The sequence below is a fragment of the Dendrobates tinctorius genome, unplaced genomic scaffold, assembly GCF_039654945.1.
Source record: "Dendrobates tinctorius isolate UK_male_01 unplaced genomic scaffold, ASM3965494v1 ptg000016l, whole genome shotgun sequence".
NCBI lineage: Eukaryota > Metazoa > Chordata > Amphibia > Anura > Dendrobatidae > Dendrobates > Dendrobates tinctorius.
The window spans coordinates 35,943,777-35,969,295 of NW_027361684.1; the positions used below are offsets into that span (position 1 = coordinate 35,943,777).

Sequence of the window (25,519 nt, forward strand, 5' to 3'; positions counted from 1 at the left end):
CCCCACAATTCAGGTATCAGCGTACTCAGGACAAATTGCACAATAACTTTTGCAGTCCAATTTCTCCTGTTACCCTTGATAAAATAAAAAAAATTGAACCTGAAGTATTTTTTTTGTGAAAAAAAGTTAGATGTTAATTTTTTTTTAAATATTCAAAAAAATTCCTGTGACGCACCTAAAGGGTTAATAAACTTCTTGAATGTGGTTTTGAGCACCTTAAGGGGTGTAGTTTTTAGAATGCTGTCACTTTTGGGTATTTTCTATCATATAGACCCGTCAAAGTGGCTTCAAATGTGATGTAGTCCTAAAAATAAAATGGTGGTGTAAAAATGAGATCGCTGGTCAACTTTTAACCCTTATAACTTCCTAACAAAAAAAAATTTTGGTTCCAAAATTGTGCTGATGTAAAGTAAACATGTGGGAAATGTTAGTTATCAAGTTTTTTGTGTGCCGTATCTCTGATTTAAGGGCATAAAAATTCAGTTGGAAAATTGCGAAATTTTCAAAATTTTTGCCAAATTTCCGTTTTTTTCACAAATAAATGCAAGTTATTTGAATGAAATTTTACCACTAACATGAAGTACAATATGTCACGAGAAAACAATGTCAGAATCACCGGGATCCATAGAAGCGTTCCAGAGTTATGACCTCCTAAAGGTACAGTGGTCAGAATTGTAAAAATTGGCCCGGTCATGAACGTGCAAACCACCCTTGGGGGTGAAGGGGTTAAACCATACTTATGACCTCGCTCATTCCACCAACGCCATCATCTTCTGCAGAAGAGTTTAAAAAAACCCAGCATATTCCTCATTTCCAGAGAGATGATAATCCATTTGTTCCACGACAGGACTAGCTCTGCTACATCTAGATGGCAGGCTGCATGATGTGACAATACAGCCTGTCATCCAGAGACAATGAGCAGCATGTCCTCAGTCTCTCCCTGTAAGCTCATATTCCCTGTCTGACGGCACCGCGAGCGTGAGAAAGTTTTCCTGCTTGCGGTGCGGTAAGACAGGTCCTGGGAGTTCGCAGCCGATGAACTCACTACACCCTTCTGACATCAGCGTGAGCGCCGTTGGATAATTTTCAACGGCGCTGACGTCAGAAGGGTGAAGTGAGTTCATTGGCTGTGCTGTCTGACACGGAATAGGAGTTCACAGGGAGAAACTGGGCACACGCTGCTTATTGTCTCTGCTGGATGACAGGCTGGTCGCTTCATGAAACTATGCAGCCTGCCATCTAGATGTAGCAGAACTAGACCCGTTGTGGGACAAATGAATGATCATCTCTGAGTAAAGGTGAGGGATATTGTTTTTTTTTTTTAACTTTCTTGCAGAAGACGATGGTGTCGGTGGAATGGACAAGATCGTAAGTATGGTTTAATTAAGATGCTTTAAAGGAGTCTGTGTCATTCTTTCAATTAAATTACTTTTTTCTGGGTATCTGTGTTTTTATACGATATGACTATGGGGTTAGTAATGGGGGCTTCTTATTGATGTCTCTCCATTACTAACCTCGAGGCTTGATGTCACCTGACAATACAAAGGTGACATCAACTCCCCCAACTATCACCCCACTTGCCACCGCTACTGGGCAAGAGGGAAGAGCGAGGCTAAGTGCCAGGACCTGTCACACGGCAGTGCGAGCAGGAGATGCGCCTTTTCTGGGGTGGCTGAGAGCTGATGTTTTTAGCCTGGGGGTGCCATTTATCCATGACTCCTTCCTAGGCTATTAATATCAGCCTGCTGCTGTCTGCAAATCTGCATAACCTTTGCTGGTTATTAATAGCCAGTAAAGGCTAAGTATGCAGTTATGAGCTGATATTAATAAAGCTCCATGGGTATTACCCCCTTCCTAGGCTATAAACATTGGTCCCCAGCCATCGGCTTTCCCTCTGCTGGTTAAGAAAATTAAGCGGGAGCCCATGCCATTTATTTCAGAAAAATAATCTTTTAACAATTCATGTACAGTAAGTTGCACACTATACTAATTGTATTATCACTGTCATCTGTAGATCTACCTATTCTATCTGTATTTACTGTATTTAATCCATCTATTCTATACCATTGGCTCCTGCTGTGATTTTACACTACGCAGCTGCTGAATTGCTGGCTTTTCATCTATCTATGTAATGTGTGTGTCACTGACCTCTATATATCTATATATTCTATGTGTATATATCTATTCTAACCTGTCACTCTGATTTTTCTGTATGCGACACATGAATTGCTGGCTCTTAGTCTATCTAAAATATACAAATATATTTCGAAAACGATGTGTAAATGAGAGAATTGCTCTATGTAAAAGCTCATGTTAAAATCACATTGCAATTGGATAACAATCACACTGCGTGCGGATTAAAATCGGATTGTACTCGCATGACACTCACATGACACCTGCATTACACTTGCATTACCCTCGTGCGACTCTCGGCAGGGAGACTCGGACCGATGTTTCATACGTTTAGTGTGACTCCGGCCTTAGTGTCTATGTAGGCTTTCTCTGGGGGCCTATGGAGCGGACTCGCCTGAAAAAGACATTCACATACCCTTAATCTGGAAAACTTGATCAACAAACTAAAATGTGGACATATTTTGAGGCATTTATTTTTACTTAATTGTAATATTTTTTTTTTTTTAATAAATTTGAGCATTGTTACAAAATTTGAGCTATGTAACATCTGTACACAGCAGGCTGCACAATTGCCTATTTCTGAACTCCTGTAAGTTAATAACCACATCAAGTTGATGTGCAGATTACCTGCACATCAACTTTAATGTGGTCATAACTCATAATAGAGGAGTACAGGAAAAGTAAGTATGGTAAGTTTTCATCCCTGCCCCCATTGACTGTTTTACAGTTAACTCTTTTTGCAGCCTGCCGTGTACACTGATGCATCAGAAGCTAAATGGTACAAAATCTTAAACACAATAGGAAAAAAATTATTTTTGCCCATATGTGAAATTAAGTAAAGAACCTCCTGTCCCCAACCACCACCCCAAAGTGTCTATATACTTTTAAAGTCCAAATTTGTGTCCAAGACATAGTTTATAAGCTCACAGTAAAAAAAAGCACACAAAAAACAGGCTGGCAGTTGCCGTTCAAGACGAGGCACAAGCTGCTCCTACTGTTGATTCAGCTTCTGCTCGTCAACAGAGCAGCTACTCTTCTGGGCTGCTCTTTCAACATGGGTGTGACAGCCGAAGTCCTGCTGATTGATGGCCATCTCTCCACAGTTATGCAGGGGGCGTCAGCTATCAGCATGATATCAACAGTCCCATCAGCAGAGTGGAATGAAAGCAGCTGCTCTCTCTGGGCCAGCAGAGGTTGGCGCTGGGCAAACAGGCAGGCAGGTAGCAACTACCTACCTATTTAGCTCTTCGGCCAATACTAAAAAAAAAATGTAATAGTCCTGGATAATCCCTTTAAAGTCCATTGGACAAAATATCTCCTGGAGCTCATTCTTCTGGACATTGTATTTCAGATGTTGGGCTAGCAGGATTATTAAGCTATTGAATTGTATATATTACAACTGTACTGTAACTTTTTCCTTCCTTAATAATTATGCCATTATGTATCATTTTATTAGGACTATTATCATTATACTAGATTATGGCCCGATGCTATCGCATCGGGAGGATGCGATAGCATCACACCTTTTGCCAGGTTAACACTCAACACACACACTCCTCAACACACACTCCTCTCACCTTTCACCATCTCCACTCACTCCTTCACTCCACATACGACCCCTTCTCTCACTCCGTCTCATACTGACGCCGTCATCGCCGCTGCTCCACGATCCCCGACATCTTCCGCCGGCGCCATCCTGGATCCAGACGTTGTCCACGCCGGCGACATGTTCTTGCGGCGACGCCATCTTGAGTATCGTGAAATCCCGCGATAGTCAAGATGGCGTCGCCGGAAGAACATGTCGCCGGCGTGGACGACGTCGGGATCCAAAATGGCGTCGGTCAAAATCTCGCGAGATTTCGCCGACGCAATTTTGGATCCCGACGTCCTCCACGCCGGCGACATGTTCTTGCGGCGACGCCATCTTGACTATCGCGGGATTTCGCCGATCCAAAATGGCATCGCCGCAAGAACATGTCGCCGGCGTGGAGGACGTCTGGATCCAGGAGGGCGCCGGCGGAAGAAGATGTCGGGGATCGTGGATCAGCGGCGATGACGGCGTGAGTATGAGAGACGGAGTGAGAGAAAGGGTCGTATGTGGAGTGAAAGAGTGAGTGGAGATGGTGAAAGGTGAGAGGAGTGTGTGTGTTGAGGGTTAACATGGAAAGAGGTGAGCGGTGACGTCACCGGTTACAACTGGACCGAAGTTGTTACAACCGGAAGCTGCTTAGGGCATTTATTATTATAGATTACTGCCTGCCTCTGAGCCAATAGTAATTCAAAATGTTTACCACCTGTGCAGAAAAATACTTAAGTCTACTAATCTGATTTACAAGTCTGATGGAATAGTCGCTCTGTCAGTATTTGTGCTCCTGTTCATGGCACTATAACGGATGTGATTATGTATTGATTCTGAACGCCACGATAAATAATCTGTGAATTGTCCTGTCTGCGTATTACTATTTTTCACAGCCATCTGCCTGCATGAGAAGTGTATCTTGTGTTGATTTTGGATATGGACTGTGACGTTGCTTGTTGACGTGGTTGATGCTTTGTAATCTAAGGGCTCTTCCTTCTGCTCGTCTGTGTATTTGTAGCACTTCCTTCATGCATACATCATTAGATTATATTTGTAGTATTAGTCATGTCTCCCAGTGGCGTAGATATTTAGCAGATTACCTACACATCACCTCTTGCTTGTGTTTGTGCTGAGTGATACTTATGTACTGATTTCTTTTTCTAATATATAGACCTCAAAGTATGGCCTAAAACACTATGAAAAGTTGAAAATTCTTGGTATTTTCTAAGCAAACTATGCCAAAAATAGAGAGAGATCAGGAGGAGGTGGCGATGCCCGCTCTCTAATTCATGAAGATTTGTGGCCAGGCACACACCACTTTTGAGATGCTCCTGATTAGGAGGCAATAAAGGACAGTGTCTTGGCAATTACATTTTAACCCTTGTTTAGCTGGCTATTAGGCTCTCTTATCTTTTTGACTTGCACTTGGTGATAAAACAGAAATTTAAAGAGAATGTCTTCAGTCAAGACTTTAATATCACATTATTTTAAAAATATTTTTCTTAAATATTGTTTGTCAGGTCAAGGAGCTCCCCAACCTGCAGCGCCTGCTCCAGCTCCACCACCACCAAGCAAACCTGCACAAAACTCTGGTAAGGCATTGACATGAGCTGCTTGTCTGTATATACTTTAGGTTTTCATTACTATTGTGATTGTCAAGAAGATATTATTTATTTAGGTTCTGATCTGTTTTTTTACAACATAGAAAAGGTGCTCAAATACATGTTGCTAAGGATGAAACCAGACGGTGTTGCCAAATGCGTTTGCAAAACTTATCCACCTACTGGGGCAATTGACTGTTCGCTTTTGCCCCGTTCTGGTAGGGCTACGTGGTGTTCTGTCGTGCAACAATAAGATTGCCATATTGCATTTCAACATCACATTTAATAATTTCCTATGTTGCATTATGGTAACCTGTGACTTCCACAACTGTGACAATCGGAATTGTTTCTAAATTTTTTTTTTTTTGTGGTTGGTCACCAGTTGCATGCAACTCTCTTGACATAGACTTCAATGCAAGTTACATGCATCTGTGATGTATGTGCAATTTGACTTTATTTCATAACTCTGAAAGCAAGTTGCGAACGAGCTGCACGGATGTTTTTGGACAGGTGACTTGTCAAGGTATTGCTGTTGAATGACACATGTCACCATGTAGCCCCAAACTTACATTTGTGGCAGGGGTTTTCTCACAGATTTCCTGGAGCTGGTTGTGTTGCAGGTTTCCTATTCAGGGGTCTGGAAATGTTGGATGACATCCTGTCAGAGCTGTGTGGCCATACTGTTTGTCGTTTAGCCTTACCAGAAGTGAATTTAACTAAAGTGGTTTTCTGGTTTCAGAAAATCCATGTCTCCGTGCGTTTTTTTTTTGTAAACCAACAAGAAATGCTTTATGCACCCTCCATGGATCCAGAGCCGTGTCTCTGTGGACGGCTCCCGGTGTATGTTATTGTCTGCAGCGCTTTCGTCACGTTGACAGCCGCTGACCATAAGACACTAAGAGCAGTGATGGAAGCGGAGTTCTTTACTTTGCTAGGGCTTGTAAAGCTTTTTTTTTTTTTTTCTTTCTAAAACAAACTATAGTTGGGGAAGGCATAGTTTTCTGAAAACAGAAAACCATTTTAAAGCAAAAAATTGCCTATTTTAAAGCTTAATTACATTTAAAGGCGTTGTTCACCATATTAAGATTTAAAATTCGGTTCTTGCAGTGCTAAAGTAAAAAAAAAAAAGCAAACAATTACTGCGCCCTCCCTCTGCTACTCTCGATATGTTGCCTGCACACGGTCATCCTAGATTTCCCATCTGGCGGTGGGCATCAGCTGATCGCGGCTGCCAATTTGGTTGCAGTTATGCTATATTAATTAGTGGCGTCCATAAAGCACCTCGGGACAATGAGTAGTGGTGGCCACATCAGTTCACACTCAGAAAACTGAACATGTGAACAGCAGTTTACTTTTATATATAAATGCAGTTGTTCATTATTTTTAATGTTAATTGCTTTCTCAGGTGGGTTACAGAGCGCACTCGTTTTAAGAAAGAAAAAAAAATTGTGCGCACATCCCCCCTCCCAACATGGTTATCAAATGACTAAACACAGTAACATGCATATGTTTTGGGAAGTATTTACAGAAAAAAAATCTTTCCAATGTTACCGGCAAAGGTTTTTTTTTTGTTTGTTTTAAACCCAATGTCCTGGAAATTGTGGTCACTCCTTTTCTAAATGACCGGGGACCAGTACCATGGCAAAGCCCATGGCTCATTGTAGTGCATCTCGGCAATGGCATAGCTGAAGAGGACTTATGGTGTCTGGGAGCAGTGACAAGAGAGGAATTAGCAATTTTTTTAGTCCTATATTGTCATATTTACCCATGGGGGTTGGTACCAATTGATCTCGGTGAGGATTCTTATTCTTGTATGCTGCATTGTTGTAGATTGAATGGCGGTCTCCTCGACTAGATACTGGGGCAAGCTGCTGCGTAAAATTTCTGATTTTAATTGGAACTGCTACAAAAGAACATAGGAGGGAGGTTTGGAGTCCTGATTGTACAATTTGGGCATGCGATGCTGTATTTCTGTATGTTGAATAATACCCGCATTGAGGACTGTCATGAGGTCTGGGATCTAATATTTCATCTGACCAGACCCCTTAAAGCCTCTTAAATTTATCTGCAATATTCCTCCCGGGCTTTGTGGTTTAAATTGCTATTTTTTACTTCATTATATTGGGTAAGCTTAAGAGCTTATGTGGTTGTAGACCCAGGCATTGAAAACTGCACTCAATCATACCTTTCATGTGTCTAATCAGTCTGCATCCTTAAGTGTGTTTTATTTAGTTGGTCGTCATCCTTAATAAATTACTATGGATTTTCTGTCTTGAAAACAGCTCCACCTTTTTCTATGAACAGAGGACTGTCTAAACCATTCGGAGGAGGGGGTGCACCGAATACACCTGGTGGCACTCAGTCTAAAGTGGTGCCAATTGCCAGTCTGAACCCATACCAATCAAAGTAAGTAGGCTCACTTTTCAATTGAACGTTCAATGCTTTTAGCACAGCAAATATGCTGCCAAAGTACAATGGGCCAAGCTTTAGCAAACAGATGTTTCTTACTGAGATCTGCAAAATGAAAGCAAACATTTTGGTGCCAACATTAATAGAACCTTGTGTATGGCCATCTTTAATTCATACCGCAGTACGGACCTGCAGTATGGGTCCATGTAAAAGTAGGAGTCCCAGGGCTTTGGTGATTTGTTCCCAGTGGACAACATACAACCTCTGAAACAATGCAGAGTGAAACTATAATGTACCAGAACTATAGAAGAAAAGATGTGGACCACACATCCAAATATTTTTATTCATTTACATTGGCTAAGCAAAATTTTTTAAACTGAATACAAGGTTCCTAGTTAACCATTTGATCAGAATATATAAGCCCACTGACACGTCATGAGAAACCCGCCTGGGGACCCACTTAAGTTATCTTTTTTTTTGCAGTCTCCTAATTTTAAAACATTTTGTGCAAATGTTTGGATTGGTGATAAAAAGATGGGTTAGATACTATGCAGTGTCCCATAAATTTAGGAAAAAATAGAGCAGCACCGCATGTCCAAATACTATACTTTCATCTACTGAGGCTTAGCAAAATTTAAAACCGAAATCCGTCTTATCCGAAGTCGTGTGAAGACTCTAATAAGGGTCGATATTGACTTTTAGAATTGCTACTTCCAATAGGTGACACTAGAGTTCCTGACCTTCGCATCTCTGCATGTTCTTAGTTAGGCTATGATCACATGTCCAGTTATGATCCATTACAATGGGGCTAGCAGAAATCCATTAGGAAAAAAAATTGTGCTGACACAACTTTTAACCACTTAACGACCAGTGACGGATCTATCCGTCATTGGACGCCTCCCCCTGTTTGGTGCGAGCTCCGGCAATGAGCCCGAACCTATTTCCGGCTCGTGACAGCTGATCTGATCAGCTGACATGTGCCGCAATCAGCCGCGGGAGAAATCGTGATCCTCCCGCAGCTGTTAATCCGTTAATTGCCGCTGTCAAATGCTGACAGCGGCATTTAACATGGATTTCCGGCAATCGCGCCGGATATCCGCCCATCTGTGACCCCCGTCACGTGATCGTGGGTCACTGATTGGTTGGCGAGACAACTAGAGGTCTCCTGGAGACTTCTATGGTTGTCACTGCTGGATTGCTATGAGGGCCCACCCGATGGTCGGCGCCCATAGCAAGTGAGGTATTTTGGCACATGCAGGTGATCTGATCATGGCCTGCATGTAGCAGAGCCAATCGGGTTGTGGCAGTTGCTAGTCTCCCATGGAGACTATTGAAGCATGCCAAAAGTAAAAAAAAAAAATGTTTTTAAAAAAAATCTAAAAGCTCAAATCCACCCCTCTTTTGCCCCATTCAAAATAAAACAAAAAATCAAACATGCTCATTTTTGGTATCATCCTGTTCAAAATCGCCCGATCAGTAAAAAAAAGGATTAACCTGATTGCTAAATAGCATAGCGAGAAAAAGTAAAAATGCCAGAATTAAGGTTTTTTTGGTCACCACGACATTGCATTAAAATGCAATAACGGGCGATCAAAAGATCAAATCTGCACCCAAATGGTATCATTAAAACGACAGCTCGTCACGCAAAAAATAAGCCCTCACCCAACCAGAGATCACGAAAAATGGAGACATTATGGGTATCGGAAAATGGCGCAATTTTTAATTATTTTTTTTAATGTAACGAATTTTTGAATTTTTTTCACTACTTAAAAAAAGAACCTAGACATGTTTGGTGCCTGTGATCTCGTAATGACCTGGAGAATCATAATGGCAGGTCACTTTTAGCATTTAGTGAACATAGTTAAAAAAGCAAAACAATTGTGGCATTGCACTTTTTTTTTTCGCAATTTCACTGAATTTTTTTTCTCATTTTCCAGGGCACGATATGTTAAAACTAATGGTGGTGTTCAAAAGTACAACTCAAAGTTATGTCTCTGGGAAGAAGGGTAGCAAAAAATGAAAAGCCAAAAATACCTCCGGTCATGAAGGGGTTAAGTCTGTTATTCACTAACCGATTTCGGACGGACCTATTTTTTTAATTAACATTGCAGTTAATGGTCAACAGATCCATTATAAATTTTTCTTGCCAGATCCATTAGAAATACACTACAATGGGCGTTGCATTAACAGATCCGTTGCCCGTTTACACCAATGTTAAAAAAAAATAAATAAATAAAAAAAAATTAAAAAAAAAAAAAGGTGTAAGCCCGCTGCCCCATCCAGGAGCCTCATAGTGGGTCTCTAATCCATTAGTGGTGACTACTATGATGATCTACTGACTTTTGGAGTCGTAGGATCTTTTGATATATTACAGCTTAAAGCAAATCTGTCATGTTGAAAGTGGTATCTGATCTGCAGACAGAATGTTATCGAGCAGAACTAATTGATATGGTTTTGAGGAAAACTTTCAGTATAACTTGCATTTTATTCATTGAAATGACTTGTATGACTGCATGCAGAGAGCTGTCAGTCACTGGTAGGACCACCCATAGGACTGCATATAAACACCCAGGATTTTAATTACTAGTTATACTGAATCCAATACCAAAAGCCTATATATCATTCTGGTCCTCTGCTGTGCTGTGTGCAGATCGAACTGCGTCTATGATGTGACAGATTCCATTTGATTCTGGTTCCCACTAGAAGAAAGCAGTGTGTTATAAGCATAGTTACATATTTTGATCTTTGCTGTTTCATCATACATGGCAATGGTGTGATGATAACCTGCTGTCTGTTTCCAAGGGCAACCAGCCACATTGTTTTGGTAAATAAAGACATGACTTGGATAAAATGAGAGTAAAGGTATATTCCCACGTTGCACGTTTGTACAAATGAAAATCTGCAGCAATCAGTTACTGTCAGCATCGTGAATAAGACTTCTTAAGAGCATAAATTGACCTACACTGCAGATCTTAAATCCACATCATATCCATTTATTCTGTGGCTTTTCGTGCGTTCATATGTTTTGAAAATACAAGGACATAGTTTCCAAAATCATGCCTTCGTCATAGGGCAGAATGCGCACTGCGCCCTCCTGGCCACATCCCAATACAAGTTGTCTTGCTGTATACATTAAGGCTGTGTGCCCACGTTGCGTTTTCTATGCGTTTCTGCCGCAGCGGAAACTCTTAAAAAAATGCTATTAAAATGCACCCCCATGGAATCCTATGGGATTCCGCAGTTGGTGTGCCCATGCTGCGGATTTTACCGCTGCGGAATTGAATAGCGGTAAAATCCGCAGCATGTCCATTATTTCTGTGGCATCACGTCGATTCCACCTCCATAGGATTGCATCGAAACGCTCACTTTATGCATGTGGCTATACCCGCCATGCGTAAAGTGAGCGCTTCATGTGCGGATGGTACTTAGGGTCTGGAGGAGAGGAGACTGTCCTCCATGCCCTGGGTACTATAATCCTGTAAAAAGTAGAATTAAAATAAAAAATAGTGATATACTCACCTTCTGATGGCCCCCGGAATCCTCCCATCTCTCAGTCACGCTGCCGGCATCTTCCGATCCCAGGGATGCATTGTGCGAATCACCTGAGATGACGTTGCGGTCTCACGAGCATGACGTCACAAAGGTCCTTCACGCAAAGCATCCCTGGGAACGGAACGTACCGGGAGCGCCGCTAATGACATCAGGGGCCTTCAGAAGGTGAGAATAACCATATTTTTTATTTTTTACATTCTATCTTTTACTATTGATGCAGCATAGACAGCATCAATAGTAAAATGGCATAGACAGCATCAATAGTAAAATGGCATAGACAGCATCAATAGTAAAACGGCATAGACAGCATCAATAGTAAAAAGGTGGTCACACTTGTCAAGCACTGTGCTTGACAAGTGTGACCAACCTGTCAATCACCTTTCCAAGCAATGCTTCAAATCGCTTGGAAAGCGCAAGTATTCTGCAAGCTAAAAACGCTTGTGTTTTGCAGGAAAACGCATGCGAATTCCGCATGCGTTTTACCCGCGGCAGGGAGTTTCGGAAATGCTGCGGACATTTCCGCAGCATTTCTGCAATGTGGGCACTTAGCCTAAGAGAAACGTTTGTCTGATATGCTTCACTGTTGGGCTTTGTGCGCTCAATGTTTTTTTTCAGGTAAATTCTGCCTGCAACCTGCCTGAAGAACTGCTAAAGACCCACTAAAAAGAATGAATCCAGTGCATGTGCGCAATGTCAAGACAACTTGCTTTGTACGTGTTTTTACATGTTCTGTCTTGTAACTTCTTTTAGTAACATAGTAAGATAGTTAGTAAGGCCGAAAAAAGACATTAGTCCATCCAGTTCAGCCTATAAAATTCTATCAGAATAAATCCCCAGATCTACGTTCTTCTAAAGAACCTAACAATAACTGTAAGATACAATATTGTTACGCTCCAGGAAGACATCCAGGCCTCTCTTGAAGCCTTCGACTGAGTTCGCCATCACCACCTCCTCACGCAGGGAATTCCAGATTCTCACTGCCCTAACAGTAAAGAATCCTCTTCTATGTTGGTGGAAAAACCTTTTCTTCTCCAGATGCAGAGAACGCCCCCTTGTGACCGTCACCTTCCTTGGTATAAACAGATCCTCGGAGAGATATTTGTATTGTCCCCTTATATACTTATACATGGTTATTAGTGCGCCCCTCAGTCGCCTTTTTTCTAGACTAAATAATCCTAATTTTGCTAATCTCTCTGGGTATTGTAATTCCCCCATCCCCTTAATTTTGTTGCCCTCCTTTGTACCCGCTCTATTTCCATTATATCCTTGCTGAGCACCGGTGCCCAAAACTGTACACAGTACTCCATGTGCGGTCTAGCCAGAGATTTGTACAGAGGCAGTATAATGCTCTCATCATGTGTACCAAACCTCTTTTAATGCACCTCATGATCCTGTTTGCCTTGGCAGCCGCTGCCTGGCACTGGCTGCTCCAGGTAAGTTTATCATTAACTAGGATCCCCAAGTCCTTCTCCATGTCAGATTTACCCAGTGGTTTACCGTTCAGTGTGTAATGGTGATATTGATTCCTTCTTCCCATGTGTATAACCTTACATTTATCATTGTTAAACTGCATCTGCCACCTTTCAGCCCAAGTTCCCAACTTATCCAGATCCATCTGTAGCAGAATACTATCTTCTCTTGTATTGACTGCTTTACATAGTTTTGTATCATCTGCAAATATCGATATTTTACTGTGCAAACCTTCTACCAGATCGTTAATAAATATGTTGTAGAGAATAGGTCCCAACACCGACCCCTGCGGTATCCCTTTGGTCACAGCAACCCAGTTAGAGAATATACCATTTATAACCACCCTCTGCTTTCTATCAATAAGCCAGTTACTTACCCATTTACACACATTTTCCCCCAAACCCAGCACTCTCATTTTGTGTACCAACCTCTTGTGTGGCACGGTATCAAACGCTTTGGAAAAATCAAAATCTACCACGTCCAATGACTCACCATGGTGCAGTCTATAGCTTACCGCTTCATAAAAACTGATTAGATTGGTATGACAGGAGCGATTCCTCATAAACCCATGCTGATATGGCGTTAAACAGTTTACTCTGTCGCCTTATTGGGGGACACAGAACCGTGGGTGTTATGCTGCTGTCCACTAGGAGGCGACACTATATGCATAATCTGAAAAAGATTAACTTTGTCTCCTCCTCTGCAGTATACACCCCTGGACGGCGTCAGCCTTCTCCAGTTTTTGCTTAGTGTCGCAAGGAGGCACACCTTTTTTCCTTTTTTTCCTTTCGTCGGAACAGATGAAGAAAAGTGGGTCTCCTGCGAGACTCCCGGCATGGCTCCTTCCTTGGCCCCCTTTTTTGTGGTGCCCAGTTGAAGTGGAGATGGCAGTTCCCCATGTCGCTCCTTCCCCAGTCCCTCGGGTACTGGTCCGAAGTTGAGACGCCCCCCTCCTTCCCCAACCCCCTTCAGGGTCTGGGTTGAGGTTGAGGCAAGGATGAAGACCCCCTGACGGTGACAGACGCACCCTCCCTAATCCCCCGCAGGGGGCATTAGGTTGAGACGCCGCAGGTAGGGTCGGAGTACCGACAGCATTCTGCACCAGGGACCCCAGACCAGCTGTGGGATCCTGCTGGGGCCGGGGGAGGGTGCAGGCAGACGTGGCACAGCAGAGACAGGGCTTTCTGCGCCCCTGCCTCTGCAGCAGCAGTGGCTCCATGGCGCTCCAGGGACCCCCCACACAGGAACCGCTAGCCCTGCTGCCCCCACCGCTAGCCAGTCGCCCATTCCGGGGTGGTCCGGTGCAAATCCGACCCCCTCCCGGACTACCGCGCCGCTCTGGAGCCTTCCTGGACATCGGGCCTCTAATTTAGACCGCTTTTCCCCGCCCCCGGCCCGCCCCCGGATGACGAAAATGACACTGCAGTGTCATAGAAGGGGCGGATCGAGGCAGGAAGGGCGCGCTTTTACATGGCCCAGCGTGCCCTTTTCCAGCTCTCCGCCCCCTTCCCTCTCCACCTCAGAATCCGGTGGCCATCTTGCTGCACCTGGAGGAAGGCAGCACAGAGTCTCCGGGGGGCACAGGACGTGAGGCTTATCAGCGCTGGACCTCAGGGGAGCACCGGTGGGGTAAGATCACAGCTGGGTCCTTGGTACTCAGCTGTGAATTCCTATTCCATATAGCGCTCTCCTACTCCTTTTTCCTCTGCGTAGATACCCCTGTAGGGCCTCTATTAATCAGCCTAGGTACTATGTCGGGCTCAAAGAAAAGAACCAGGCAAGACTGCTTTTATGCAGTCTGCACAGCCTGCAAGGTCACTCTCCCCAGCGGCAGCACGTATCCGCACTATCGGGACTGTACCCAAAAAACAGGAGCAGAACCCCAAGAAATCCCTACCAACGCTTCTGCGACCGCTACTGCGCCGGAATGGGCAACTCAGATGTCGCAGTCTATGACACAGTCCATAGATAACCTGACCTCCACATTACTGCAGGGTCATGTCTCGGCTATGAACGTTAAACAGCAAAGGGACGTCCGGTCTCACGTGCAGGGCGCTTCCGACAGTTCGAGGCGTAAGCGGACCCACAGGTCGCGTTCATCTGCGTCCTCACATAGCAATAGGCCTTCCCCCTCCAGGGAGAGAGACAGTGGCTCCAGGTCACCGAGGCCGTCCCCTGATAGGGAAAGACAATGCGAATCTCCACAATCCCAGACCAGGGAAAACCTCCGCTCTAGTTCGCCCGCTAGGGAGCTCCTTAGCGATGCGCAAGACTCAGGGCATATGCGACTCCAACTCAGATAACGAAACAGAGACCGCTCTGCTCCCTTGTCCCCCTAGCAATACTGCGATAGTTGAGGATATCGTCTCTTCCATCCTTCGGGTGCTGGACATTTCAGATCCAACCCCGGATGCACTAGAACACAAGATTTCCTTTGAAAGTGTTCAGAAACCATCGAAGGTCTTCCCTAATCACCCGGAATTTAAAAAAATCCTTTCTAAGCATTTTTCGCAGCCTGAGAAAAAATTCGCCAATCGCAAGTATTTGGAAGCAAGGTACCCCTTCCCACAGAAAGACACCAAGGATTGGACAGATCCGCCTGAAGTGGACCCTCCAGTCTCTAGGCTGGCAGCACAAACGCTTCTCTCGCTGCCGGATAGTTCAACCCTCAAGGACACGGCAGACAGACAAGTCGAACGCATGGCTCGTTCAATCTTTGAAGCGGCAGGTGCCTCTTTGGCGCCCGCATTTGCTTCAGTTTGGGCAGCACAAGGTCATCATGGCTTGGGCTGCTCTATTGCAAAAGGGCCTTCAAGCTTCAAATCCTCAGCTGGCGGACCAGGCGGTGCAAATTGCAGTGGTGGCAGATTACATGGTCCTTGCAGCGTTGGACTCTGCAAGAGGAATAGCGGGAATAGCATCAAACGCCATTACAATCCGGCGTATTCTCTGGCTAAGAGAATGGAAAGCGGATGCGGCCTCAAAAAAGTCCCTAACAAATCTCCTGCACTTCAGTGGCCGTCTTTTCGGTGAAAAGCTGGATACAATGATATCCAATGCTACCGGGGGCAAAAGTACTTCCCTCCCTCAATTAAGACCAAAACGCACGTTTAAAAGACGTAATCAATCTCATTTCCGATCCTTTCGGAATTCTTCAGGCTGGTCCGTCTCACGCCCAGCACAAAACCGTAGTCGTTCCCCCCCCCGCAGGGACAACACACGTGCGGCACAGAGGCCGGACAGAAACTGGCAGTCAAAGGCAAGCCAAGCGAAATCTAAAGGAGGAAAACCTCAGACTTTTCTCTCATCTTGACTCATGCCCTCCGGAAGACACCCCACTTGTAGGCGGACGACTGCTACTCTTTCAGCAGGTCTGGCTGCCTATTACAGACGACAAGTGGGTCAAGGAAATAGTGTCTTCAGGATACAAAATCGAGTTTACTACCAGCCCACCGCACAGGTTTTTTCCATCTGTCCCTCCAAAATCCCCGCTCAAAGCTCAGGCCTTCCGTCAAGCGGTTTCTTCCCTCCGGCAAGCAGGAGTCCGTGCCGGTCCCAGCAGAAGAGCGCTTCCGAGGGTTCTACTCCAACCTGTTCGTGGTGCCCAAGAAAGGCAGCGTCCGATCCATACTAGACCTCAAGCAACTCAACAAGTATGTTCGAGTTCGTCACTTTCGCATGGAATCCCTCCGGTCAATCGTTGCGTCCATGGAAAAAGGAGAATATCTCGCCTCCATAGACATACAAGACGCATACCTGCATATACCGATTGCTCCCGCCCATCAGAGGTTCCTCAGATTCGCAATCAACCAAGACCATTACCAGTTTGTGGCCCTCCCATTCGGTCTCGCCACAGCTCCCAGAACATTTACAAAGGTCATGGCAGCTACCATGGACGTTCTGCACTCCAGAGGCATAGTAGTCGTTCCATACCTGGACGACCTTCTCATCAAGGCCCCCACCCTCAAGGACTGCGAGGTCAACGTCTCGATCACGATCGACACTCTGAGGCGCCTGGGGTGGTTAGTCAATTTACAGAAGTCCTCGACTACCCCGAGTCAGTCTCTGACCTTCCTGGGGATGTTATTCGACACCTCCAAGGGTCTGGTGATTCTCCCCGGAGACAACGCACTGGCTCTCCGTCTGGGAGTTCACACACTCCTCCGCAAGTCCCCCAGATCTCTCCGGTATGCCATGAGAGTACTTGGCAGGATGGCAGCAGCAATGGAGGCAGTACCGTTTGCCCAGTTTCACCTCAGACCCCTTCAACTGGCCATCCTCAAGTCCTGGGACAGGAATCCGTTCTCCCTCGACAGGGAGTTCCGGTTATCAGCAAAAACCAGGAGGTCCCTGCACTGGTGGCTCGAGCCAACCTCGCTTGCAAGGGGAAAATCCTTTCTCTCCGGTCAATGGAAGGTTTTCACCACCGACGCGAGCCTTATAGGTTGGGGCGCGGTGCACCTGCATCACAGAGCGCAAGGCAGGTGGTCACCAATGGAAGCGACCATGCCCATCAACATCCTGGAAATCCGGGCCATCTTCCTGGCGTTGAAAGCCTTCCATCACTTGCTAGCAGACTCTCATATCAGAGTACAGTCGGACAATGCCACGGCAGTGGCATATGTGAACCATCAAGGCGGCACCCGCAGCATCCAGGCGATGACCGAAGTAACACGATTCCTACAATGGGCAGAGAATGCGAGGTCGGTACTCTCTGCGGTACACATTCCGGGTGTGGACAACTGGGAAGCCGACTATCTCAGCCGACAAGGAATGGACTCGGGGGGGGGGGGGGGGGGGGGGTCTCTCCATCCCGAAGTTTTCTGTCAGATCTGTCATCGTTGGGGCACCCCGGACGTGGATCTAATGGCATCCCATCTCAATGCCAGGGTTCCCAATTTCATGGCCAGGACGCGCGATCCGCGGTCGCTCGGAGCAGATGCCCTGGTTCAGGACTGGACCCAGTTACAGCTTCTGTACATTTTTCCACCTCTTCCCCTGATCTCCAGAGTCCTGAGGAAGATCAAGCAAGAGGGAGTTCCCACCATCCTGATCGCTCCAGACTGGCCCAGGCGTACATGGTACGCCGACGTTGTGCAACTCACAGCAGACGCTCCCTGGCGTCTCCCCACACGTCCCGACCTTCTGTCACAAGGCCCGTTCTTCCACCAGAACTCAGGAGCTCTCAATTTGACGGTGTGGCCATTGAGACCTGGGTTTTGACCCAAGCAGGTTTTTCACCGGAAGTCGTTAAAACCATGATCAGGGCTCGAAAGCCAACTTCAGCCAGGATTTACTATCGTACCTGGAAGGTTTTCTTCACATGGTGCGAATCTCGTGGGCAGATCCCACTCCCCTATTCTCTTCCAAGGGTCCTCGGTTTCCTTCAGTCAGGCCTGGACGCTGGGCTATCCCTGGGCTCGCTGAAGAGCCAGGTGTCAGCGCTTTCAGTGCTCTTTCAGAGGCGTATTGCTAACAAGCCGCAAGTGAAGACTTTTCTCCAAGGGGTTTCCCGATTTGGTTCCCCCCTACAAACGTCCCTTGGAGACGTGGGACCTCAACCTGGTCTTGACAGCACTACAGTCACCTCCTTTTGAACCCCTTAAGGAGGTCTCACTCCGCTTTCTATCACAGAAAGTGGTTTTCCTGGTGGCGATCACCTCGCTACGCAGGGTGTCTGAACTTTCAGCTCTTTCCTGCAGACAACCCTTCCTGGTTTTTCATCAGGACAAGGTGGTTCTACGTACAGTCCCATCCTTCCTTCCGAAGGTTGTGTCTAGCTTCCACCTCAATGAGGAAATCTCACTACCGTCCCTTTGCCCGGCTCCCGTTCATAGGGTGGAGAAGGCTCTGCATACGCTTGACCTTGTCAGGGCATTGCGTGTTTACGTGTCTAGAACTGCTCCTTTCCGGAAGTCTGATTCACTCTTCCTTCTTCCAGAAGGCGTTCGCAAGGGCCTACTGGCTTCCAAAGCCACCCTTGCTAGGTGGATCAAGTCCACCATTCAAGAGGCTTACCACCTCAACAATTGTCCTCTTCCGGCCGGTATCACGGCACACTCTACGCGGGCGGTAGGGGCCTCTTGGGCCATTCGGCATCAGGCCTCGGCACATCAAGTGTGTAAGGCGGCCACTTGGACTAGCCTGCACACATTTACAAAACACTACCGAGTGCATACCCAGTCCTCAGCGGATGCGAGCCTGGGTAGACGGGTCCTGCAGGCGGCAGTACCCCAAGTCTAGGGGACTGTCAGCACAATATTCGTCCACTGCTTCCCGCCCAGGGACTGCTTTGGGACGTCCCACGGTTCTGTGTCCCCCAATAAGGCGACAGAGTAAAGGAGATTTTTGTGTACTCACCGTAAAATCTCTTTCTCTTAGCCTTTAATTGGGGGACACAGCTCCCACCCTGTTGCCCTTGCGGGCCGTTGTTACGGTTGGGTGCTCATATTGTTGTTTGAGCTCGTTTATAGTAGCCTTCTTACAGGCATGGTTATGTTTCTGGTATTTTCCTCCTAATGCTTTTGCACAAAACTGGAGAAGGCTGACGCCGTCCAGGGGTGTATACTGCAGAGGAGGAGACAAAGTTAATCTTTTTCAGGTTATGCATAGTGTCGCCTCCTAGTGGACAGCAGCATAACACCCACGGTTCTGTGTCCCCCAATTAAAGGCTAAGAGAAAGAGATTTTACGGTGAGTACACAAAAATCTCCTTATTCTCATTAAGATAATCCAGAATAACATCCCTCAGAAACCCTTCAAATATTTTACCAGCAATAGAGGTTAGACTTACTGGCCTATAATTTCCAGGTTCACTTTTAGAGTCCTTTTTGAATATTGGCACCACATTTGCTATGCGCCAGTCCTGTGGAACAGACCCCGTCGCTATAGAGTCTCTAAATATAAGAAATAATGGTTTGTCTATTACATTACTTAGTTCTCTTAGTACTCGTGGGTGTATGCCATCCGGACCCGGAGATTTATCTATTTTAATCTTATTTAGCCGGTTTCGCACCTCTTCTTGGGTTAGATTGGTGACCCTTAATATAGGGTTTTGTTTGTCTCTCGGCATTTCATTTTCCACCGTGAATACCGTGGAGAAGGTGGTGTTTAATATATTAGCTTTTTCCTCATCTACAATCATACTTTCCTCACAATTTTTTAATGGGCCTACACTTTCACTTTTGATTCTTTTACTATTGATATAGTTGAAGAACAACTTAGGATTAGTTTTACTCTCCTTAGCAGTGTGCTTCTCTGTTTCCTTTTTGGCAGCTTTAATTATTTTTTTAGATAAAGAATTTTTCTCCTTATAGTTTTTTAGAGCTTCAACGGTGCCATCCTGCTTTAGTAGTGTAAATGCTTTCTTTTTACTGTTAATTGCTCCTCTTACTTTTTTGTTTAACCACATTGGGTTTTTCCTATTTCTTGTCCTTTTATTCCCACAAGGTATAAACATTTCCCATTTATTTTCTGTATTCTTATTTCTGAGGACATTGTCCCAGTCAACCAGATTAAAGGCATCTCTAAGCTGGTCAAACTTTGCCTTCCTAAAGTTCAGTGTTTTTGTGACTCCCTGACATGTCCCCCTAGCGAAAGACAAGTGAAACTGTACAATATTGTGGTCGCTATTTCCCAGATGCCCAACAACCTGCAGATTTGTTATTCTGTCAGGTCTGTTAGATAGTATTAGGTGTAAAAGTGCTGCTCCTCTGGTTGGATTCTGCACCAATTGTGAAAGATAATTATTCTTGACTATTAGCAGAAACCTGTTGCCTTTATGGGTTTCGCAGGTCTCTGTTTCCCAGTTAACCACTGTTCCCAGTTTTAGCCACTTCAAGCTTTAAAAATTGTGAAGATGCTAAAAGAAGCGATTGGTCCATGCTTCTGCTGGAGACCGCTTGTCTTTTGCACCAAAAACTGCGGCTACGTAGGCGTCTAAAAGACATTGTGTTATACCCTTATTACATTACATAGTGTGTATAGCAGCTCTTGGTAATGAGACCTGTTGGTATTTTGAGCTGAAACTGATTAGGGCAGTTTGAATCCCCTGACAGGTTCCTCTTAAAGGGAACCTGTCACCAGGTATGGCTAATATGAGATATGGCCTATACGGTCTATGTTCTTGGTCCTACGCCTCCCATCTTATGATTCTTGCTTCATGTGGATGATGCGTCCCTGCGTCATTCACACAGTGTTCCCTGGCATCACGCTTCTGCGCAGTCATACCTCTCTGTCCTGAGACCAAGCAAAATACTGCAGTGTGCAGTGCGGACAAATGACAACATTTTGGAAACTAGCTCCCCCCCCCCCCTGCGGGACAAAATGACATTTCCAGAGGCACTATTTTTATTTACATTTGTCTTTTTGTTTGCATTTGATTCCACTTTTTCCAAGCAGTATGATGATAAAGCATAGTTTGCCTCTTTGCAGGTATAATATATCGCAGTACACCAGCAATGCAGTGCATTACACTTATACCGAAAGCTGACCCCCATGCTGTGAGCATGGTCTTAGAAGCTTTCCGTAGCTTGGTGACCCGGGGTAGCCATGAAGACACCGGGTCACCGTGGCAACTATCGACCCATCTCAGGGGCGCCGATCTGAAGGCTCCCATCCCTCTGCCTCCCTGCTGAATGTTGCGTTTGCGCTCGATCGCAGCATTTAAGGGGGAGGGAGGGGGGGTTCATATTAACAGCCAGGCGCCACTCCTGTCTTGGTACAGAAGCTCGGGCACTGGCAGCGCAGAGCTGTTGCACTGAATGGGCAAGAGGTGCTGATATCTCAGCATCTCCTTTGCGATCATGCTGTGATCGGTCAGTCAGTGACAGCTGTGTTTACATGCAGTGACAGTTTAAATGCATGATGGACATAGTCCGTCATGGTGCGGGCACCGACACCCGGCCGTGACGAGCTATGCATGTCAGTGGACTTAAAGGGAATCTGTCACCCCTTTTTTGAGATATCATAATGATATTCAATTGTGTGTCACATAAGGATTCTCTTAGTACTTTTGCTTCCCCCTGACCACGCACCTTTCATGCATAAATACCTTTTTTTATATCGGTTCAGATGTATGTAAACTGCCACGGTCCAGTCCGATGGGTGGGGCTTACTCAACTGCTCCCCCACCTCCCTGTCTTGCTCTACACAAGAAGAAATGCATAGAGCAAGACAGGGAGGGGGGGGAGCAGGTGAATAAGCCCCGCCCAGCAGACCGGACCGCAGCAGTTTACATACATCTGAACCGATATAAACAAGGTATTAATGCATGAAAGGTGCGGGGTCAGGGGGAAGCAAAAGTACAGAGAGAATCCTTATGTGACACACAATTGAATGATATCATTATGATATCTCAAAAAAGGGGTGACAGATTGCCTTTAAGGGGCTAAAATCCACAACTACAGCTATGTCACCCAAATTTTAAAAGTTATGCATATTGGAAAAAAAAGCAAAAGCTCAAAAATGAAATAATTCCCCATGTGTTAAGGGGTTAGCAAGATCTTCACAGCCGATGTCTATCCTAAAATCCACTGCCTGAGATTGGGGATTTGTAAACTTACATTGTACTGTACTTCTGTGGCTGTTTGTTGCAGACTCTGCCCCAATATCACATGTCTGACGCTCGCATTGTGTAAATTGCCATTAATAACCATGCCCATAATGGTGGTAGGGTCTCTGTATACGGACTCCTCAGGCCGGCTCATTTCCCAGCATGGACATTAATGTAGCACACATTATCTGGCATTATCCCATTTCCACTGTGGTAGCTTTAGAGTAAACCATGTCTGGAGTATTGAATTTTCTTCCAGTGTGCGGCCTGTGTGCTGCTGTAGAGAAAGGAGGGTTTACAAACTACTAGCAATTGATAACATTTGTTGGCTGCGCTAAAACCTGTAAAAGCTTCCTGCGGTGCCATACACCCGCTGCTTTCATTATAAGTGTCCTGCTCTATCCTGTCATTGAGTGCCATGTAAGGCTTTTCTTTGATTAGATAGTTCATTAACCCCTTCCCAATACATCGGGTCTGCATGTATGGAGCGGGCTGAGTTGCTGAGTCAGCACCATACAGGTATCTGCTATGATTACTATTTCAGTGCCACTGATGAAGTCTGGTGGCTTTTAAATGGTCCTTATGTGCACAGTCTCCCACTGGCCTCCACAATTCTATTATGAGATGGTAAGAGTTGGTATGGCAGCTGGAGGCCTGCTGAAGCCCCCTAAATTTTCCATCTGGGGCCTTCTGTGAAGCACCGTCTCTGACTGGGCTTCATAGCAGAACATAATTTCCTCTGCTTTCTGCAATACTGTTGTAATCAAGCAATCACAGGCTCCAGTCCCATAAGGGGACTAAAAATAAAGAAAATATAAAAGTTTAAATCCCCCTCCCTTTTTCAAAATATCTGGTATTGCTGCTCCTGTAAAAGTATAATGGAAGGTGATCAAAGTAAAGTGAGAGGTAGGACATTTGTTTAAAATGTGAAGAAAGCAATAATCGAATAATTTTGAAACTTTATCGGCAAGTTTTACATGCAACAGGTCAGAAGGTGAATGTTGGAAATTTTTCCCTTTCATTTGTAATAATTAACTCCTTTAGAAATTGATGGCAGCCACACAACACAAGTTGGGACAGGGCCATTTCTACCATTGTGTAGCATCTCTTTTGACAGCAATCTGTAAACCTCTGAGAAGTGAGGAGACCAATTGCAGGAGTTTGGAAGAGAAATGTTGTCCCATTCTTGTCTGATTTAGGATTCTGGGGTTTGTACACACAGATTTCTCTAGAAACTCTGAATCTTTGATATGTACTGTAGATGTTGGGATATTCAGCCTTGGCAATTTTTCAGTAAGAAATGTTTATCTGAAATTATTCCATGTGTTTGAGACGCAGTTGCTCTTTTGTTACTCTTCCTTTCCCGCTAGATCACTCGCTCTCCTTCTGCACTATCCCAATGTGTAAGTGTCTAATATTTATACATAGTATACAGTTTTTTATATAATTTCCTTTTTAAAGGTGGATGATTCGAGCGCGAGTGACCAACAAAGGCCAGATACGTACTTGGAGCAATTCTCGTGGAGAAGGGAAATTATTTTCCATTGAGATGGTGGATGAGAGTGTAAGTATAGGCTGTGCTTTATTATGCTGTTACTTCTATTGCTTTTATTTGCTGCATACTGCTTTCCACACAGTTATTTTGCCCCGTGGTCAATAAAATTAACCTCATTATAAATTTGTATTTTTTATCTTATAAATTCTTATCTGCAGTCATCACAGTGATGTTCAAGTCAAATTTCACGGTTAAATACTTGTATAATATGTAAGATTGAGAAGAATCGTAGTTGAAATCTAAAATTAGCATTGTAGTATTGACACCAGTATGTCTGGGAAAACTCTGCACAGAATCTGCTCTGCTGGCCGTGCGATGCCGGTGATTGCTGCGGAGACAGACGGCTCGCTTTTGTGTTTGCCCTCCTAACCTTTTTTGAGATGTACAGGGTTTGTCATGCTTTCTATTCTTGGTCACTTTTAGAAAGATTCAGTGACTAAAATGTTTTTTTATGTGCAGATGTTGTTTCTCTGATGCAAGAAGAGAAATCTGTTATCAAATAATTAGCTCTCCATGCCCTGGGTATAGCGAAGGCGGATGAGTCATGCTGGAGCCTGGGCAGCATATACAAGCAGTGACATCTTTGTCATCAGTTAGGTACAGAGTACGTTGTAGCCCACACATCACGTGCTTTCTTCAGTTAATTGGTTAATCATCTTGATTATTAATAAGTGGATAGCTATGGTTTTATACAGAGGCCATGAATATTTACAAATACGAATTGACACCTTGCGTGGTCATTTTTCCCACATGACTGTAGGGAAAATAGATTAGTGTGAAGTCATGTAAATGAGTATCTTTGATTTGAATACACATATGTTACATTTTTTTCTTTTTATTTCTAAGTAGTAGTACGTATTATATATCCTTGAACCTGTCACCAGGTTTTTCCCATTTAAAGTATGGCCACCACCATGCTGGAATGCTGTTAAAAAAAAAAAAAAAAAAAAAAATATCCCCAATCCAGTCTGTAGATCCCAAAAGAAGACCTTTTATTATACTCATAGATAAGGTAGTACAGTCCAATGGGCATCACTGGTCTTGATCCAGCACCTCCTCGTCTCGCCGTCCACCTCCCGTTTCATGTGGATGGTGCGTCCTACGTCATCAACAGTGCATCCATCGCGTTCCTGTGCAGGCGTACTCTGTCCTGCTGAGGTCAGAGCAAAGTACTGTAATGCGCATGCCCTGGGAAAAACCAAAGAGCACTGATGACCTGGAAGTAAAGCCAGTGCATGCTCATTATGGTGCTTTGCTCCAGGGAAAAAGGAAGGCGATCTCAAGAAGCGAGAAGGCGCCTAGCGATGAGCACAAGTGCTCATTACCCGAGTTTACCTAAGGGGCTCAGTTATGCACAGATAATCGCGGGTGCTCAAGTGACATGTTCGAGTCTCCCGCGGACACTGTTTCGCTGCTGTTAACCCCTTAAGCCCCAAGGGTGGTTTGCACGTTCATGACCGAGCCAATTTTTACAATTCTGACCACTGTCCATTTATGAGGTAATAACTCTGAAACGCTTCCATGGATCCCGGTGATTTTGACATTGTTTTCTCGTGACATATTGTACTTCATGTTAGTGGTAAAAATTTCATTCAAATAACTTGAGTTTATTTGTGGAAAAAAATGGAAATTTTGCGAAAATTTTAAAAATGTTGCAATTTTCCAACT

The 25,519-nt window shown here is 44.8% G+C and overlaps 1 protein-coding gene across 2 annotated transcripts in view; it reads left to right on the plus strand.

Annotated features, from left to right (window-relative positions):
- RPA1 (replication protein A1) overlaps positions 1 to 25,519 on the plus strand; it is a 123,804-nt gene that overhangs the window by 42,984 nt on the left and 55,301 nt on the right. For both annotated transcript variants that reach the window (XM_073565683.1, XM_073565682.1), the window contains 3 exons: positions 5,233 to 5,304; positions 7,596 to 7,719; positions 23,758 to 23,860. In XM_073565683.1, the coding sequence (XP_073421784.1) occupies positions 5,233 to 5,304; positions 7,596 to 7,719; positions 23,758 to 23,860 (299 nt within the window). The remainder of the gene's footprint in view (positions 1 to 5,232; positions 5,305 to 7,595; positions 7,720 to 23,757; positions 23,861 to 25,519) is intronic.